This window comes from Hemitrygon akajei, chromosome 4 (assembly GCF_048418815.1).
Source record: "Hemitrygon akajei chromosome 4, sHemAka1.3, whole genome shotgun sequence".
Taxonomy (NCBI): domain Eukaryota; kingdom Metazoa; phylum Chordata; class Chondrichthyes; order Myliobatiformes; family Dasyatidae; genus Hemitrygon; species Hemitrygon akajei.
Window position 1 is genome coordinate 153,069,638 of NC_133127.1, and position 20,094 is coordinate 153,089,731.

The window sequence follows — 20,094 nt, forward strand, 5'->3', positions numbered from 1 at the left end:
ATGTGGAATTCCAAATTTGGAATGTTACATATTTGCTTGCAGATTTTATTTTATTTAGGTGACCAATTTCTTTGAGTAGCAAAATTTGTATTTATAGTTTAATCCTTAAATGTATACTTTTATAAGATAGAAATTTGTGTTTTTGTGTGTTTATAGGAAGTAGGAATGCCTGCTGACTATGTGAACAAGTTGGCCAGAATGTTTCAGGACATTAAAGTATCTGAAGACCTCAACCAAGTTTTCAAAGAAATGCACAAAAACAATAAGTTGGCCCTTCCAGGTATAACTTTCTTTGGGATATATATTAATTTAAATTAAGAATGGAAAATGCAAAAAATTTAAATATTAATTGAATGGTACTGATTAATTTTAAATAAAAATATGCTGAAATTCCATCATTCAGCATTAAAATACAAACAGAAATGTCTTTAACAGATACAGAAACAAAAATTTTATTTTAAGTTTTCTTTTTGCACAAGGTAGCCAAATAATGTGCTTGTAATCCTTTATCTGATTTAGCTGACTCTGTGAATATCAAGATTTTAAATGCTGGTGCCTGGTCAAGAAGCTCAGAGAAAGTATTTGTTTCTCTTCCAACTGAACTTGAAGATCTTATCCCTGAAGTGGAGGAATTTTACAAAAAAAATCATAGTGGTAGAAAGCTGCATTGGCATCACCTCATGTCCAATGGAATTGTAAGTAGAGAATCCTTTTGATGTTAATTTATAATTGATTTATTATGGTCCACGTGTACTGAGCTTTGGATACCATCCATGTGGAGTATTTCACCACATTGGTACATCAGTAGTACAAGGGAGGAGTAATAGCAGAATGCAGAATACTGTACAGCATTACAGAGAAACCACAGTGCTGGCAGACAGTATGGTGCAACACCAGGGCAAGATAGATTGAGGTTGAGTCCATCCTATCATACAAAAAGTCTGTTCAATAGTCTTTTAACAGTCTTGTAATAGAAGCTGTCTCCTTGAGTCTATTAGTACGTGCTTTCAGGCTTTTGTATCTTCTGCCTGATGGAGGACAGGAGAAGAGAAAATGTTTTAATGGGATGGGTTTTTATGTATGCTATACTTAACAATGTGCTGTAGTTTGTGCAAATTTCGGTTGAAGTCTCTTTATTAAATCTGTCCATGGAATGTAATAAAAATCAATATTTGTACTTATGAAATAGAATAATAGGTGAGAAGTCTTTGTTACGTACCCCGTAACTGGGTCACTTACCAGCAAAGATAGAGAGGTCCGTTGAAGTCTGATGGTACTATTTTTAAAAGTATTTATTGATAAAGTGGCCCAAAAATAAGATTAATGCAAACATACAGATAATATACGTCGTCAATACTAAATCTAAAAGCGCGGGTATAATAATAATCAATAAGAAATAGCTCTATCGTTGTCTAGGGGATAATGTATTGTCCGATGGAAATATAACAGTCACTGTTAGTTCGTTCAAGCTGCAGCGTTTTGGGTTTAAGAGAGAGACGGTTTAAACTTGCCCAGGTCGTTTATGATGCCAGTCCTTTGAGTCGGGGGAGTTGATTTCCCCGTTGCTAGCTAAAAGCCGTTTTCCGTGGTACCAGCCACCAGTTCCAGGCAACGGAACTGAACGCACGTGTCCTCTTTCAAATGGCTTCCCGCTATTACGGGATCGCTAGCGTTTCTTCTGGTGCGTCTGAGGGGCTGTTCCTACAGACCCTCTTTTATCCTGACTCACAGGGTCGTAGATGTCAATCAGGTTGGGGTGATGCAATCTCTTTCTCACCCGGCCCACTTTGCCTGAGGGCGTTCACGTAGCATAGTATCTCAATCCACAAATTTGTCTCCAAGAGACAATGGCCATGTCCCGTAGCTTTACATCGCCGGAGAACGAGACATTCTGCATGTCTCTCTCTCATTTCCTGGGTCCCCTGACCCAACCCAATAGTGATCTTGCGATTCTCACAAAGGAGGGGGCTGCAGGCATAACATCTTTAAAATTCAGTACTGAAATAATTTGCAGCTTACATTTGGCCAGAATCTAGGAAAAGGTCATTTTCTGAAAAATATTTTGAAAATAGTGGAAGTTGGGTAGCATATTTAAGTGGTAGTGTAATTTTTTTAATGCATGAATGTCAATTAATGTTTGTCTCTTTTGCGTAATGATCTTATTTAAAAGCCAGAATTTCACAGTACTATTGGTGACTCTTGGATGGGCACATTTGAAGATCAGGTTCAGTTGTGATATGTCAATGCTCATAAGATTGAATCTGGATTATCAGGGAGAATAGCCACTTACATTAAGCATGGCAGGGCACCTGACACTGGTGTATTGAATTGACTTTATTAATTACATCCTTCACATACATGAGGAGTAAAAATCTTTATGTTACGTCTCCATCTAAATGTGCCATGTGCAATCATAGTAATTTATAATGATTTATAATAAATAGAACAGTCAATATAATATAGAGAACACTCAAATCAGTATGAGTTCATCAGTGTGATTGCCTGGTGGAAGAAGCTGTACTTCTTCCTGTTGCCTGTTGGTCCTGGCTTTTATGCTGCGGTACCGCTTCCCGGATGCAGCTGGAATAGATTGTGGTTGGGATGGCTCGGGTCCCCAATGATCCTTTGGGCCATTTTTACACATCTGTCCTTGTAAATGTCCTGAATCATGGGAAGTTCACAACTACAGATGCATTGGGCTGTCTGCACCACTCTCTGCAGAGTCCTGCGATTAAGGGAGGTACAGTTCCCATACCAGGCAGTGATGCAGCCAGTCAGGATGCTTTCAGTTGTGCCCTTGTATAAAGTCCTTAAGATTTGGGGGCCCATACCAAACTTCCTCAACCATCTCAGTTGAAAGAGGCGCTGTCGTGCCTTTTTTTTACCACATAGCTGGTGTGTACAGACCAAGTGAGGTCCTCGGTGATGTGGATGCCGAGAAACTTGAAGCTGTTTACCCTTTCAACCCCAGATTCATTGATGTCAATGCCTGTCTCCATTCCTCATGTAATTGATAACCAGCTCCTTTGTTTTTGCGACATTGAGGGAGAGGTTGTTTTCTTGACACCACTGTGTCAGAGAGATGACTTCTTCCCTGTTGGCCACCTCGTCATTGTTTGAGATTAGGCCAGTCAATGTAGTGTTGTTTGGCAAACGTAATCAGATTGGAGCTAAACAATAATTGTTACAATCAGCAGAGGAAAAGAGCAATGGTCAATCTGTCAGATGTCTATTGAGTTTTCAGTATTTGACATTTAGTGAATTGCTTTTGTTGGTTTTATTTTTAGAACAGAAGCAGGGATAACTATAGACAGTAAACAGTCCAGTTCACATTAAGCCAAACATTCATTCAGTATTTTAAGCATTTAAAACATTTGAAAGTCAACTAGAAATCAGACTGAGGTTCCTGTGCAGTTCTTGACCTTGCTCTACTTGAAGTGTTGTTTGTAAGCTAATTAAAACTCATTTGACAAAAAAAATTTCTTTAATTCAGAAGTATGTAAATTAAGATACTGAATAAGCTTCATTGCTGCAGAAATAGTGCCTGTACTGCAGTGGTTACCTGTGACATTAGTGCCAACCAACTCACTCCATGTACTCTGTGCCCTTTTATGGCTCTGTTTTATTTCTCTCTGGGTCCACCTCTCTTTTTCTGTCCCTTGGCTCACTTCTATTTTTCTCACCCTCGACCCCTCACTCCTCCTGCATATCACACCCCTCCCCCGAATCATACTTTAAGCTGATTCCCTTGTATTCCTGTGGACTAACATGATTAATGTAATTAAAATGTTTCTGCGATTTTTGCCTGTTTTGTTCATAACCTTAAAAAAGGTGGTTCTGCAACTTAGCTTCGGGTTCAATGTAAATTGTTTTAAAATCTTAGAATCTATTTTGCTTTGTATTGGGAAAAAAATGGTAAAATAATGAAATTTTCTTTTACTTCCTAAACAGATAACTTTCAAAAATGAGGTTGGTCAGTATGATTTAGAGGTAACCACCTTTCAATTGGCAGTTCTGTTTGCCTGGAACCAAAGACCAAGAGAAAAGATTAGTTTTGAAAATCTAAAATTAGCAACTGAACTACCAGATGCAGAACTCAGGAGGACGTTATGGGTATGTTATTTTTATTTTCAACTACCATACATCCTTTCACATTTGAGGAGTAAACTTGTATTGCCTAAAATAACAGTAATCTTTTTAGCATTTATTTACTTAAAATATTCCTCACAATAATATAAACAAAGTAAGCATCATGCTACTGAAACCAGTAAAGATTACTAAAATTAACTAGTCTTGAGAAGTGTTTGGAAGAGAACTGATAACAGATGGGGAATTTCAAATACAACAATAGTGATGACAATATATGTACTTTGATAATAAATTTATTTTGAACTTTGAAAAATTGCCTAAAATGCCTTTCACTTAGGAGGAGAGACTGGTGGCTGTTTTTGTTTTCTTTGGAGCAGTAGAGGCTGAAGGTGTTCTGACATAGGTTGTTCTGTAGCTTTAGAAAACTTTGATTCAGCTCTACTTGGAATATTGTGTGTAGTTCTGCTTGCCCAATTACAGGAAAGATGTGGAGACTTTGGAAAGGGTGCAGAAAAAGTTTACCAAGATGCTGTCTGGATTACAGGGTACAAACTGTAAGAAGAGGTTGGACACACTTGGGTTGTTTCCTCTGGAGCATTGGAGGCTGAGGGGAAATTTGATAGAAGCTTGTAAGGATGAGGCATATGTGCATAGACAGTTTCCCAGGACATGAATCTAAGGTGAGAGAGGAGAGAAGTTTAAAGTGTGGAAAAGTTTTCTATAGAATGGTAGGTGCCAAGAAACAACTGCTGGGAGGAATGATGGAACAGATATGACAGTGATGTTTAAGAGGCTGTTGGTCACATAAATATGCAGAGAATGAAGGCTTTTGGATTATGCTCAGGCAGAAGAGATTTTGTTTAATTTGGCATTATTTGGCACCGACGTTGTGGGGAGAAAGTTCTGTTCCTATTCTGCACTGTTCTGTGTTCTTTATGTACAAATGCACAAAATTTTGAAGGGCATTTCTGAGGTAGGTAGGAGGATATTTTTCTCCATAACAGATGTGTTTAAAGCCACATTTTAGATTTAGTGTAAGAGATTCAGAAGGGATCTAAATAAAAATTCTTTTTTTTAATGCAGAGGATGTCTGGAATCTTGAAATCTGAGTGGGTAGTGGAGACAGTTACTCTGACACTTCTAATGTATCTATTTAAGCACTTGAATTATCATAGCAAGTAAAGCTTGGATTCAGTGCAAGTAAGTGGGTTAGTGTGGATGGCTAGTTGTGTTGCTGTGGACATGGAGGGCCGAAAGGCCAATTTCTATGCTGTGACACTTCTTTCGAGCCATTAATTCTGAACGCTGCAACTTGAGCCTTAGATTTTATATGTATCATTTTTGCTATGAAGATGCCATATGTGCATTTGATTTTTTGCCTCCCTATCAAATACATTTTATGCAATTTGAATAGTTAATCTTACTAGTTCTTCTTTTGTTTCTGAAGTCTCTTGTAGCTTTTCCAAAATTGAAACGTCAGGTTTTACTTCATGAACCTCAAGTCAGCTCACCCAAAGACTTTACTGAAGGCACACTTTTCTCAGTGAACCAGGACTTCTCTTTAATGTAAGTACTAAAGCCTAGATAAGTGAAGATATTGAAATATTAAGATAAAAGGTTGTGAAAAAAAATTAGTTTCTATTCAAACAACACAACAAAATAATGGTGGAACACAGCAGGCCAGGCAGCATCTATAAGGAGAAGCACTGTTGACGTTTCGGGCCGAGACCCTTCGTCAGGACACTTTCTATTCAATTACTTCTTACTACCTGGTTTATCTTGGCTTTTTAAAAATAGTCTTAACAATGTGGCAGAATGTTTTTAACATATCCAGAGAAGTGTAATCCAGTAAACTAATGAGATAAGAAAACTATATCAGAGAACCAATGTATGAAGATAGTGTCTTGTATCATCACAAGCAAAGTGGTATATATCCAGAATTGTGGCATGTAGCTGTTGGAAAACAGCAATCCAGTTTGGTGGAGAATTTTACTGCTTTCTTTTAACTTGGAACAGAACAAGAGATTAAAAAAAATAAAGTAACAATTTAGCAGATTAATTAGAAATAGTTTATTCAACAGTATTTGCATATGCAGTGAACAATGAAATTTCCTGCTAACAGGAACTCAGCAGGTCAGATAGCATCTCGGGAGGGATAAACAGTTGACGTTTCTGGCCAAGACCCTTCATTAGGTTTATTCCTCTCCATGGATGCTGCCTGACCTGCTGAGTTCCTCCAGCATTTTGTGTGTGTTGCTCTGGACTTCCAGCAACTGCAAATCTCTTCAGCTTAATGCTGAACTGAATAACTATGTCTAGCATTAGCATTTGTTGTGATAATTCATTAATACAGGTATTCGTCGCTTAACATCCATGATACGTTCTGTGAAATCAGACGTTATGTGATTTGGATGTTGTGCGAACACCATATTATATACTTTGCCTCTTGCTGCTGCTATCACTAGGAGTGGTTTTGCTGCAATTGGAAGCCATGATGCACTTTATGGTAATATTATATGCGATCGGACGTTGTCCGAATGGATGTTAAGCAGCGCACACCTGTAAATTATTTTGATGTGAAATAAGCCGGAATGTTGATTGAAATATGTAAGAAGGCTGAAACAAATAAAGATACTTTTAGACATGAGAAAGTCTACAGATGCTGGAAATCCAAAACAACAACACTTAAAATGCTGGAAGAACTCGGCAGATCAAGCAGCATTAATAGAAATGAATTAACAGTTGACATTTTGGGCCAACTCTTCTTCACGATATTTATAGATATTTAAAATATATTTATAGGTATTACATACAGTGCCTATAAAAAGTATTCACACACCCCTCACCTCCCAGAAGTTTTCATATTTTATTGTTTTTACAGCATTGACTCATAGGGGATTTAATTTAGCTTTTGATACTGATCAACAGAAAATGACTCTTTTGTGTCAAAGTGAAAACAGATCTCTGCAAAGTGATTTAAGTTAATTACAAATATAAAACACAAAATAGTTGATTGCATAAGTATTTACCCTCTATAATGTGACACACCAAGTCATCACTGGTACAGTTAATTGGTTTTTGAAATCATATAATTAGCTAAATTGACATTACTGTGTGCAGACAAGGTGTCTCAATTGATTGCAGTAAAAATACACCTGTATCTGGAAGGTTCAACAGCTGGTTAGTCAGTATCATGGCAAAAACTACACCATGAAGACAAAAGAACACGGCAAGGCACTCTTCAAAAAGGTTATTGAAAAGTACGTCAAGAGACGGATACAAGAAAATTTCCAAGTCACTGAATATCCCTTGGAGCACAGTTCAGTCAATCATGAGGAAATAGAAAGAATATGACACAGCTGTAAATCTGCTTAGAGCAGGTTGTCCTCAAAAATTGAGTGACTGTGCAAGAAGGGAGTAAGTAAGGGAGGCCACCAAGAGATCTATGACAACTCTGGAGGAGTTACAAGCTTCTGTGGCTGAGATGGGAGATACTGCACATAAAACAACTGTTACCCGGCAGCTTCACCAGTCACAGCTTTATGGGAATCAGAATCACCGCACGCTGTCGGAGCAGTGATGCCAGGATAAACAAGGACATGACCCACCCAGCCAACACACTTTTTGTCCCTCTTCCCTCCGGGAGAAGGTTCAGGAGCTTGAAGATTCGTGCGGCCAGATTTGGGAACAGCTTCTTTCCAACTGTGATAAGACTGCTGAACAGATCCTGACCCAGATCTGGGCTGTACCTTCCAAATATCCGGACCTGACTTGCACTACCTTACTTTCCCTTTTCTATTTCCTAATTATGATTTATAATTCAAATTTTTATTATATTTATTTCAATTTGTACTTAAGGGAGCACGAAGCGCAGAATCAAATATCGCTGTGATGTTTGTACGCTCTAGTATCAATTGTTTGGTGACAAAGTAATTATCACTGACATGTGACATGGAATTTGTTAACTTAGCAGCTGCAGTTCAATGCAATACATAATCTAGGAGAGAGAGAGAGAGTAAATAAATAAATAAAATTAAACATAATAAATAAACAAGTAAATCAATTATGTATATTGAATAGATGATTAAAAAATGTGCAAAAACAGAAATACTGTATATTTAAAAAAAAAGTGAGGTATGTCCACAGCTTCAAAGTCCATTTAGGAATCGGATGGCAGAGGGGAAGAGCTGTTCCTGAATCGCTGATTGTGTGTCTTCAGGCTTCTGTATCTCCTACCTGATGGTAACAGTGAGGAAAGGGCATGCCCTGGGTGCTGGAGGTCTTTAATAATGGACGCTGCCTTTCTGAGACACCGCTCCCTAAAGATGTCCTGGGTACTTTGTAGGCTAGTGCCCAAGATGGAGCTGATTAGATTTACAACCTTCTGCAGCTTCTTTCTGTCCTGTGCAGTAGCCCCTCCATACCAGACAGTGATGTAGCCTGTCAGAATGCTCTCCACGGTACAACTAAAGAAGTTTTTGAGTGTATTTGTTGACATGCCAAATCGCTTCAAACTCCTAATAAAGTATAAGCACTGTTGGGGAAAAAAAAAATCACATGAAGTCTTGACTAGAGTTTACCAACAGGCATGTGGGAGACTCTGAAGTCAGCTGGAAGATGTTGCTATGGTCTGATGAAACCAAAATTTAACTTTTTGGCCATCAGACTAAATGGTATGTTTGGTGAAAGCCAAACACCGCATTTCATCAAAAACACACCAGCCCTACTATGAAGCATGGTGCTGGCTGCATTATGCTGTGGAGATGCTTTGCTGCAACAGGCCCTGGAAGGCTTGTAAAGGGAGAGGGTAATTTGAATGCAGCAAAATACAGGGAAATCCTGCAGGAAACCTGCAGTCTACAAGAGAACTTAATGCAATTGAGAATTTGTGGCTGGACTTGGAAAGGGCTGTTCAGTCACAATCCCCGTGCAATCTGACTGAGCTTGAACAGTTTTGTAAAGAAGAATGGGGTAAAATTGCAATGTCCAGATGTACAGAGCTGATAGAGACCTATCCACACAGACTTAAGGCTGTAATTGCTGCCAAAGGTGCATCTACTAAATAGTGTCTTGAAGGGGGTGAATAATTATGCAATCAATTATTTTGTATTTTGTAATTAATTTAGATCATTTTGTAGAGATCTGTTTTCACTTTGACATGAGAAAATCTTTTTCTGTTGATCAGTGTTTAAAAAAAAAAATCAAATTAAATCCACTGTGATTCAATGTTGTAAAAGAATAGAATATAAAAACTTCCAAGAGGGGTAGGTTAATACTTTTTATAGGCACTGTATTTATATGTATGTATTACAAAGGTGATACATGAAGTATTATCATTCTGGTAAAAGTTGTTGCTTCAGACACAATACACACCTTCCTGAAGTTAAGAACACTGATTTACGGAAGCACCTGACAATCAAATGAGCTCTCATAATATTATTAAATTCAAAAGTCCAAGATCTGTTCGTTAGTTAACGGTCACTTCTATTAATGATTGTGAAATGATACTCTGTTAAATAATGCAACACCCTCAGGCCCTTCATGGCCATTGAGCGTGCGATAACCTGACCTGTGCCATTGTAACTTGTTAGTGGAAGACAGTAAATGTTTGTTAATTGGCCCTCATTACCAGCATTCATTACAATACTCTGGTTTATGGTATCAAGTGATTTGATGTATTTTCTGACATATGGACAGAATTGACACGAGCATCTATAAAAACACAACTTGTTAGTAACCGAGGGTTGGCTTGCAACAGTGAGACATTATTAAAAACAAAAAATACACAGCTTCCATAGTATTTTATTTCTTCCAAATCCAAATGTTTATTCAAAAATCTTTAAGGAACTTTTCCTATCTGTTATTCTCAAAGAGTGTGTTTTGGAAAATCCTAAACAATGCAAAATAATTAAATCCTCAACATGGACGTAATATATATCCAAGAAGAAGCACCATTTGGGAGGAGTCATATCACATTGGAAAATAGTTTATTTGCAAAAGATAACGCATACAGTTACTATTACAAGTAGTGTTAAATCAATTTAACAAGATAATAAATTTAATAAAGATCAGGTATTATTTATTGATGAAGTGACATGGGATGCAGTTCGTAAAACCTAAGAGTATAGCAAGCTTTGACTTCTGAAATATAAATATCACACAAAAGACAACTACGTCCTGATTGGTGCTGGAATTTTTTGTTCTAATTTTATATAAAGAAGTCAGCCATAGAATCTCTGTACCAATTTGCCAAATACAAGGATTCCTACTTTGCTATGGTAGAGGAGAGGGAGGGAAAGGAGAAAATCAGTACCCTAACCCTAGTGTGGCCCAAAATTGGCAGTATTTATTCTTTCATTGCATTATAACTTTTGTATTTCATGGTAACAAGACATCCAAGGGTAAATATTGAAAGGGGAGTTAAGAAAAGATGCTGCCTGAGAAAAGTTCATTAGAGACAATCATCCAACTACATAGTGCCCTGTTCAGACTATGTCCTGAGCATTATCTAATTCTGATCAAGATCAGAATTGTGTTTATGTTCAGTTCTGGGCGTCAAATGAGCTTGGCTTATAAGTTAAAGGGACCTTGGCCTAAAATAAAAGCTAGTGCAGTTTTGCATTACAGCTGAGGGCAGTTTGTGGAGTTACTTAAGACAGTTTAGAAAGATGAGAAAACTAAAGGGGTGAGACAATGAGGAACAATTTTATCAACTGTAAAAAAATATATATATTTTTATTACAATGGACGTTTATTTCCACTATACATATAATAATTATGTAGACTTGTTTCCTTGTCTTACAACAGGAACATGCTTTAGATTTTTGCTGTTTGACTTTTGTCACATCTCTGGCACATAAGTAACCTTTAGTGAGATCGAATTTTTAAGGAAATGCCCCTGGTTCCTCCTTGATTTACACGTTACTTTCTTTATAATGGTCTGAATTCCATCCTGTTAAGTGGTTATTAACCAGGTTGGTATCTACATGACTGGGAAAGAAGTGTTGGTGATTGTAATGCTGTGGAATGATTTTCTGCCGCATTGATTTGCACTCGTGTGGAAAATGAAATCTGTACTATATCTATAGTAGACAGTTCCCTATATTGTCTACTAAATGATGAGACCTTGAGTTTATATAAGTCCTTGAAAGTTGTATGTGAATTACTTTTTAAAATTTCAAAATATATCTTTGCAGTGTAAAATTGCTTCTATTTGGCAAAGAGTTAATTCACATTTTCATTTAATTCTGTACATCAAATGAAAATGATTATATAAATGATTATATACATCAAATGATCTTCAAAAAGAGCTGTATTTCAATAGCATGCATTTATCTCATAGAAAGAACAGCAAAGTTCAGAAAAGGGGCAAGATTAATTTAATTGGAAGATTACAACTAACAACAGAAAGAATGAGAGAAGAAGAAAATGAAGGAATAGTTCAACTGAGAATATTACGAACGCAGGTACAGTTTAGTGAATGTAAACTTTTGATATTCGTGGTCAACTTGAGAAGATCCGTATGTTAAAAAGTGAGGGGTAACTTTCAGCACTCTCGAGAAGCCTTGCTGTTGGGAATGCATACTAGAAAGCCAATTGTGTGATCCAGCACTCTGTGGATCCCAGGAGATCTAACGAGGACCCCCCCCCCATCCAGGCCGTGCTCACTTCTCACTGCTGCTGTTGAGATGGAGGTACAGGAGCCTCAAGTCCCACACCACCAAGTTTAGAAACCCCTCAACCATCAGGCTCTTGAACTAAAGTTCAAAGTAAATTTTCAATCTCAATGTGCAACCCTGAGATTCAATTCCTTGTGGTTGCACACATCAAATCCAAGAAAGACATAAGAAACACAATAAGATCAATGAAAGACAGCACCCACCAGTGCAGACAAGCAACCAATGTGCAACACAAAAGAAAAAAAAGAAAAAGCAATTATAACCAGAACATGAGATGAAAAGTTCTTGAGTCCGCAGGTTGTGGGAACACTTCAGTGATGGGGGTAGTGAAGTTATCCCCACTGTTCAAGAGCCTGATGGATGAGAGGTAATAACTGTTCCTGAACCAAGTGGTGTGGGTCCTGAGGCTCCTGTACCACCTTCCTGATGGCAGCAGTGAGAATAGAGCATGGCCCAGATAAGACCATAAGACATATGAACAGAATTAGACCATCCGGGCCATTGAGTCTGCTCCGCCATTCAATCATGACTGATCCTTTTTTCTTCCTGCTCCTCAACCCCAGTTCCCGGCCTTCTCTCCATAACCTTTGATGCCGTGTCCAATCAAGAACCTATCAATCTCTGCCTTAAATACACCCAACGACCAGGCCTCCACAGCTGTACATGGCAACAAATCTACTTTCCACATCTACTCTGTCTGTGCCTTTCAACATCCAAAAGGTTTCAATGAGATCCCCCCCTTATCCTTCTGAATTCCAGCGAATACAGACCCAGAGCCATCAAGCGTTCCTTGTATGATAACACTTTCATTCCTGGAATCATCCTTGTGAACCTCCTCTGGGCCCTCTCCAATGCCAGTGCATCTTTTCTAAAATGAGGGGCCCAATACTGCTCACGATACTTAAGGTGAGGTCTCACTACTGTTTTAAAAAGCCTCAGCATCACATTCCTGCTCTTGTATTCTAGACCTCTTGAAATGAATGCTAACAAGGCATTTGCCTTCCTCACCACCGGCTCTACCTGCAAGTTAACCTTCAGGGTGTTCTGCACAAGGACTCCCAAGTCCCTTTGCATCTCAGATTTTTGGATTTTTCTCCCTATTTAGAAATAGTCTGCACATTTATTTCTTCTACCATACATTTTCCAACATTGTATTTTATTTGCCACTTTCTTGCCCATTCTCCTAATCTAAGTCCTTCTGCATCCTACCTGTTTCCTCAACACTACCTGCACCTCCACTAATCTTCGTATCATCTGCAAACTTGGGAACAAAGCCATCTATTCCATCATCTAAATCATTGATATACAGCATAAAAAGAGGTGGTCCCAACACCGATGAAGAGGGTTCTTGATGATGGACACTTCTTTCCAGCAACAGGAGCGCTCTGTGTAGATGCGCTTAATTGCGAGGGAAGGCTTTACCCGTGATGAACTGGGCCGTATCCATTCATTTTGTAGGATTTTCCATTCAAGGCCATTGATATTTCCATACCAGGCCATGATGCAAACAGTCAGTATACACTCCCATCATACATCTCTGGAACTTTGTCAAAGTTTTAGTTTTCAAATCTTTGCAAACTTTTAAAGAGTTAAAAGTTTGGCACTTACATGCTGGACCCAGGACTGATCCTCTGAAATGATAAAATGAAAAATGAACTAAAGGGGATTATTTCACTCACCCTGACATTGAACTGGTTCCACAACCTATGAACTCACTTTCATCTCACATTCTCAATATTTATTGCTTATTTGTTTATTATTATTTATTTTCTTTTGTATTTGCCAGTTTGTTGTATTTTGCACATGGCTGTTTATCTGTCTTGCTCTTTTTCATTGATTATATTGTTTCTTTGTATCTATTGTGAATGCCCACAAGAAAATGAATCTTGGTGGTATATGATTACATATATATACTTGGTAAAAAATTTGCTTTGAACTTTGAGCTTTATTATGCGGAACCTTGTCAAAGTCCTTACTGAAGTCCATATAGATCATATTGATTGCCTTGTCCTCATTACCTTGGTCACATCATCCAAAAAAAAACACTCCATCAAATTTGTAAGACATTGATCTCCTACACACAGAGACATGGTGATTATTCCCAATTAACCTGTCTTTCCAGATGCACATATATTTTACCTCAGTAACTTGCCTACCATAGGTGATACACTTATTGGTCTAAAGTTCTCAGTTTGCCCTCTGTGTAGTTCTTCATCAAGCCAATCAGAAAAACCCTAAGGTCTTCTCAACATGACATCAGTTCTAGTGCAAAATTCTGATTTTCCCACTAAATGTACAGCAGTGCTTTTCAAATAAGTGTACATTTTAGCTAGATGCACGACTTTTTCCTTTGGTGAAATGATAGGATTGTTCCCTATATTGTCTACTAAATTGCTAATCTCAGTCCTGGCTAACATTCAGAAGGTCCAGTTGTCCCATAGTTCAGCCACTAATTAACCCTGCATCAATGCCAAAGAATGTGTGGCACTATTTTAAAAACTGGCAATGAACAGTGAACTAGTGTACAGTTGAGTTTCCTTTCTTCTGTTGCTTCCACCAAACAATGCATTATTAGGTTGTAAAAGCAAAATATTGTGGATGCAAATAACTGAAATAAAAACAATGTCAAAAACTCCTAGGTCAGGCCACAACAGTAGAAAGAGCAAACATTTCAGCATGTTGACCTTTTTAGCAGTGCTGGTTATTCATCACTAATTTTGGAATTTTAATATGTGCAAAAAAGTTGTCTTTGTTCTAAAATGATAACTGCACTTCAGTTATTCTACTTGCATGATCAGATACAATGAATAGAGGTCTATTCGTCAATTCTAATGCTTGTTTGAATTTGTAGTAACTATTATATGTTAGTGTTTGCTGAATTTAGTTATTTTGTTATCAAGTTGTATGAATAGCAAGATTTTGAAGTAAAATATTAAGTTTTGAAGATAGCGTTGAAGAAAACTGTTAAAATTATTTTGCTACATGCTGGTTTAATCATCTTAATAAACTGACCAATTTTTCCCAACCTTTAAGCCATTTTTGATCTTAGACAGGGAAATACCAAAATTATGTATGAATTTGATGTTTTAAAATTCTGATTCCCTTTTGCTTTAATTTCTAGGAAGCAATCATACAAATCATGAAGATGCGGAAAAAAATCACAAATGCTCAGCTCCAGACTGAACTTGTAGAAATATTGAAAAATATGTTTTTGCCACAGAAAAAAATGATCAAGGAGCAAATTGAATGGCTGATAGAGCACAAATATATTAGAAGGGATGAGTCGGACATAAACACTTTCATTTATATGGCATAAATGACTGTGAAAGAGAACTATGCCAGAAACTTGAATGAGTCCTTTGTTTTTGCAGACTTTGAAAGAGGTAGCTGAAGAGTGATTACAGCTCAAAAATTTATTATTAAGTTCCTGCCTTACTGTACCACAGATGAACAATATTTACCAGTTTCATCCACTTAGCATTTACCTGCCTTTGTGTAGTTCACTTTTGACAGCATGCTGTTTTGTGGGAGTACTGAATTCGTTGGAGCTTGCTATGCTTTCTTGGTAACTTTGGCCCTATTTTCACTTGTTCTGTATAAGAGTTAAATATAGTTTTTTTTCCAGAAAACACTTAAACCAGTGAATATAGGACTTTAAATATACATGCACTGGGAAAATACTTGAGTCATTTTGTATTACAAAGAAAAATTGTGTTAGGAGCAACAGCTTCACTTTTCTGACAATACTAGGTGGTGTCATTTAATACAGACTGACCTGAAAATATTTTTTTTAAATCCTGTTGCACACTTGAAATGTTTAATATTGCTCTGGCTATAGTGGTTCACAAATGAGGTTAGCTGATACGTTAATGTTAGAAGGATTTGTCCACTTTTGAATAATTATTTAGCTGTTTGCAACCTGAATTCTAAGGTTGCCTCTCACTCTAGTGGGTCAAAGTCTGCCATAGAGTACCTTTAGAAGAGATTTGATCATGTCTGGTATAGAGGAGTGGGATGGATGTAAAACTGTAACTGGAAATGTTCCTAAAGGTCTATTAGACAAAGGAAGCCATAATTGCAGCAGCAAGCCATAAAAATCCAGGTTTTTTTCCACTGTTCTTGCAACTACATTTTCTTGATGGATACCAGTTACTGCACTTGGCCTGGGATCATTCATTGTTCTGAAATAGCCAAATTAACCATTTGAATGTTTTTCTTCCCCCAATGCACATGGTTAAAAATATAATTTTAAAATATTGTTTTCTGGACTGGGTGCAAGAAAATGAGCCAGCGTTGCTGTTAATTGTACAAAACCATGGATGTGGCCAGGATTCAGCTGCATAGCCTGCACGTATATGAAGATTTCTATACAAGTGAAAAACTACGCTGCCAGCTCTAGTGGATCTGTATCTCATGAAGAGTCTATGAGTTTGAGAGAGAGAGAGAGAGAGAGAGACGAAATGCAATTTGGAGTTGAACAAGCTTTATTTCATTTTACCTTCTGCATTCAGTTCTGCTTATTTGCAATGTTTGTAGCCTACCTCTACCCCTGTTTTCTTTCCTCAAAATCAACTCAGGATTAAAAATTTGAAGGAACCTGAAGAAGGTTTATGGGCAGGGGAGAGGAATGCTATTGGGAGAAATTGGAACAGAATAAATGTACATCTTTTGTGACAGATGGCTGTTGAACATAACTGAGATGTGTTGGAGTCCAAAGTGGCTGAAACCTTTGATCAGTTTGCTTGTAGTGATGATCCAGCACTAAATTGTCATGATATTCCAGAAAAAATTAGTATATTGGCCAACATCCCAAAGTGTGTGCATACATCGCTCTTAACTTTTTCTTAAATCTTCAGTGCCCCACAAATTGTTTATTATATTACTTTGTTATGGCAGCAGTTATTTAGAACATAGAACAGTATAGCACAATACAGGCCCTTTGGCTCACCATGTTATGCTGACCCTTTAACCTACTCTAAGGTCAATGTAACCCTTCCCTCCCACATAGCCGTCCGTTTCTCTTTATTGCTAGTTTAAAATTTTATTAAATTGGAAAGCATTTTAATTATCTTAGAAGATTCCATATCCAGATGGCATTTTTACCTGACCTGTCTTTCCAGGAATTGTTTTGCTCAATGTGGTGCTGTGGGAAGAGCCAAAGTGGATTGTTTTGTGACGTTTGCTGCTGAGTTAATTGATGAGCAATGTTGTCTGGAATGTTCTTGAACAGATAAACAGTCTAAATTCAGAAGTTTCATGCAGATTGAGGGTGTGGGAGGAGAGTTTGATTGTACAGTCACAGAAAGGTTTGTTGCATTAATATGGTAAAAGGGTACATTGGGTTTATGTTTGAATGGTTTGGAAGTGCAAAAAATTTAAACTTGACTGAGGGTGATTCATAACTTCAATGATTTTGTTGTGCATGTGCTAGATTCTCCATGGTCAGCTGTGACTTTTGACACAGTATGTGCACTTTCAGCATTTTTAAATGTAGGTCAACCAGTGAGAATGCAAATCCGTAATGTCACATTTTGAATAACATAAACTGTGTCACTAGACAATGATGCAAATTTATATGTATTATAGTAATTGACTGTCTTCTGATGTTTTGGGTGAATTAATCCATTTATACAATAGACTATTGTTGGATTGTTTTAAGTTAGTTGATATCAGCCAGAGCATTAATGAGCCTCAAATACCCTGTACTGAAGGGAAAATAAACCAGGAATCCTGCATATTGATCCTGGCCACTTCTGTTGGGAATGTGCATAATTTGGATGACTGGTGATAAAGACAAAAGTAGACTTAGCACCAACTAGATATGAGTGGCTTGTCGCATTCTTGTCAGAATTCAAAAATTGATATTGAGCACTTGGGTGAGGCGACTAATATCCATGGATTCATACTGCAACAAGAATTTGACCATTTTGAAGAGAACGTATAAAGTTGCAAGAAGTAAACTATTATTTGACTCTCTAGTTACTACAGTTTGTGATGGACACTGATTATACACATGGCATTAATGCTTCCAAATTTCTATAGAGTGGTAAAATTAGATTGCCTTATTTTCAGGTTAGATTTATTTTAAGAAACCCCTTAGCATTCTCACATTTTAAAAGGGTGCATTATTACATGAAAAAATGAAATCTCTGTAGATTTAATAACTACAGTGGGATCATGGATTCTCATTTTGAGTTGTATCCAATATTTTGAGTGTACTGAGCACTCAAACTGCACACCTGGAAAATTATGCATAGGTCAAGAGAGGGATATTAAAGTATGAAGTTTTTTTTTGTTGGTCCCAGTATTTGTATGGTAATGTTGCTGGATGCATACTCTTATTTTACATGTAAAGGTCTGATTCTTCAATGCTGCCCCAGTACCAAATGTGGCTAAATTAGTGTCTAAGTTTGCATCTAATCAAAAGGATCTGGGAGCAGGAACTGAATAAATATTTTAATAACAATAATAATCTTGGTTGTGTGACCAGATTATTGTGATTTTAATGCAGAGTAAATTGGCATACACAAATAAATTGCATGCCCTGAAGATCCCTGAAGTGGCATGTGGATGTGAACGCACTTCATTAAACAAAGATGTGTTATGGATATTGTTGCTACACTGCCTGGTAGAAAAAGAGCATTGGAATATTAGAATTTTATTCAGGTGGAATAAAAAATCAATTTAAAAACATTGAATTAGTCAACAATTTAAAATTGTGACTTAATAGAATTTGTTTTATTGAAATTTGCAATTTATTGGTAATGGATATTAAAGTTACATATTGAAGTCTTCCATTTCTGTCCATAGAATCTTTAATTTTTGTGCTTTTAGGAATCCTAAATCTGCGCTCAAATCTGCTTTCACTCTCAGAAGTGATGTGAAATGGTGTATTTTGACATTTTCCCCATAAAACAAAATTCAAGACACGATGATTGTAACTTGTATAATTAACAATTAGTAATAGTATACAAGTTATTCAATAACTAGTTAAAAAGTCAAGTCCTTTGTAGCAACCTCAAAGCCATCTTTTTAAATGGTACAAAAACTACAGTGAAAACTTACTGTAGAATTGAGTTTTATTGTTAGTTGAAAATTAGGTTTCTTTATTCATTTGAGCAAGTTTATTGTACACACAATAACTGATATTGAATTTGCATGGATGATTTTTCATGTAGGATTGTTTTGAGGTCATCAATAAATTGTATACATTTGTACCCTGGTTATACATAAGCTGTTTCATATTTTACATATCATTGCAAGATGCTGAAGACTTGGAAGCCTTCCTGTAATATACACTAAAGCCTGGAGTGTTGTGCAAAGTTAAATTGATAGGTTTGATTATCTACAATTAATATTTGCAAGTTAAATGTGTGCCACTACATACCAAGGTTATGATGCTGTACAATTCTGAATGGTAGCAGTTTCTACATAGCAGCCTGATCAAACTATTTTGATGTACTACATTATTTTTTGAATTTTTATTTTTTAAGTTGCATAATTTATTTTCCAGCAAAATAAAAGTGCAATATAAAGCCTTTGTGTGTATTTTATATAATCATTTATAAAATTTTAATACATTGTGCATTGGGAAAGAGATTTTGGGTATCAAGCCCTTTAAAAAATTTTTATGTAATATTCTACTTGTGTAAGGGTATGGGTTTTATTTCTACAGGTTGCCTTACCTGCATCAAATTTCCTCTGGTTAAAATGTAATGCTTAGCACTTTTAAATTTCCTCCAGTTCTGTTTAGACAATTGCAATTTCAAAAACACTTAATGCTATTCTACTTGAATAAAAACCTGACTTACTAGTTTAAACATTCATTATCTACAAACGTGTGTCTGTTGTAATTGCCAAAGCTACATTTTTAGCTGTGGTTGAACTAGTGACCTCTCAAACTAGAACAAAAGAAAACATTACTGGTTTTGGAAATCAATTAGAAACAGTACATTCTGTAACTGCTCCTCAGCTCAGGCATCAGCTGACTGGAGATAAGTGGTTAACACTGCAGCTTGATTAATTTATGTTCCTTTCCCAACTTTTGTTTTTGCTATCACTTTGCAGGACCTTGCCAAACCAAGCTTCTCCTCCCAAATATGCAATAAAGACTTAATGATAGCTGGGTCAAAGATTATGCAGAATTCAATAGTTTCAAAGTGTTAACAGGTGATTGAAAGTAAATACCAACCTTGTCATTGTTACTTTAAGTTCTTATAAAGTAAATTTATTGTCAAAGTACATGTATGTCACTATATGCAACCCCGAGAGTCATTTCTTGCGGACATACTCAAGAAATCTAATAACCAAAATAGAATCAAAAAGA

At 36.8% G+C, this 20,094-nt stretch overlaps 1 protein-coding gene across 3 annotated transcripts in view; it reads left to right on the forward strand.

The window, feature by feature from the left end:
• The window catches only part of LOC140726800 (cullin-5), a 72,627-nt gene extending 53,321 nt beyond the window's left edge, over positions 1–19,306 (forward strand). For all 3 annotated transcript variants that reach the window (XM_073043644.1, XM_073043642.1, XM_073043643.1), the window contains 6 exons: positions 157–280; positions 520–695; positions 3,952–4,113; positions 5,537–5,655; positions 11,432–11,555; positions 14,890–19,306. In XM_073043644.1, the coding sequence (XP_072899745.1) occupies positions 157–280; positions 520–695; positions 3,952–4,113; positions 5,537–5,655; positions 11,432–11,555; positions 14,890–15,084 (900 nt within the window). In that variant the 3' untranslated portion in view covers positions 15,085–19,306. The remainder of the gene's footprint in view (positions 1–156; positions 281–519; positions 696–3,951; positions 4,114–5,536; positions 5,656–11,431; positions 11,556–14,889) is intronic.
• The last annotated feature ends 788 nt before the right edge of the window (positions 19,307–20,094 follow it).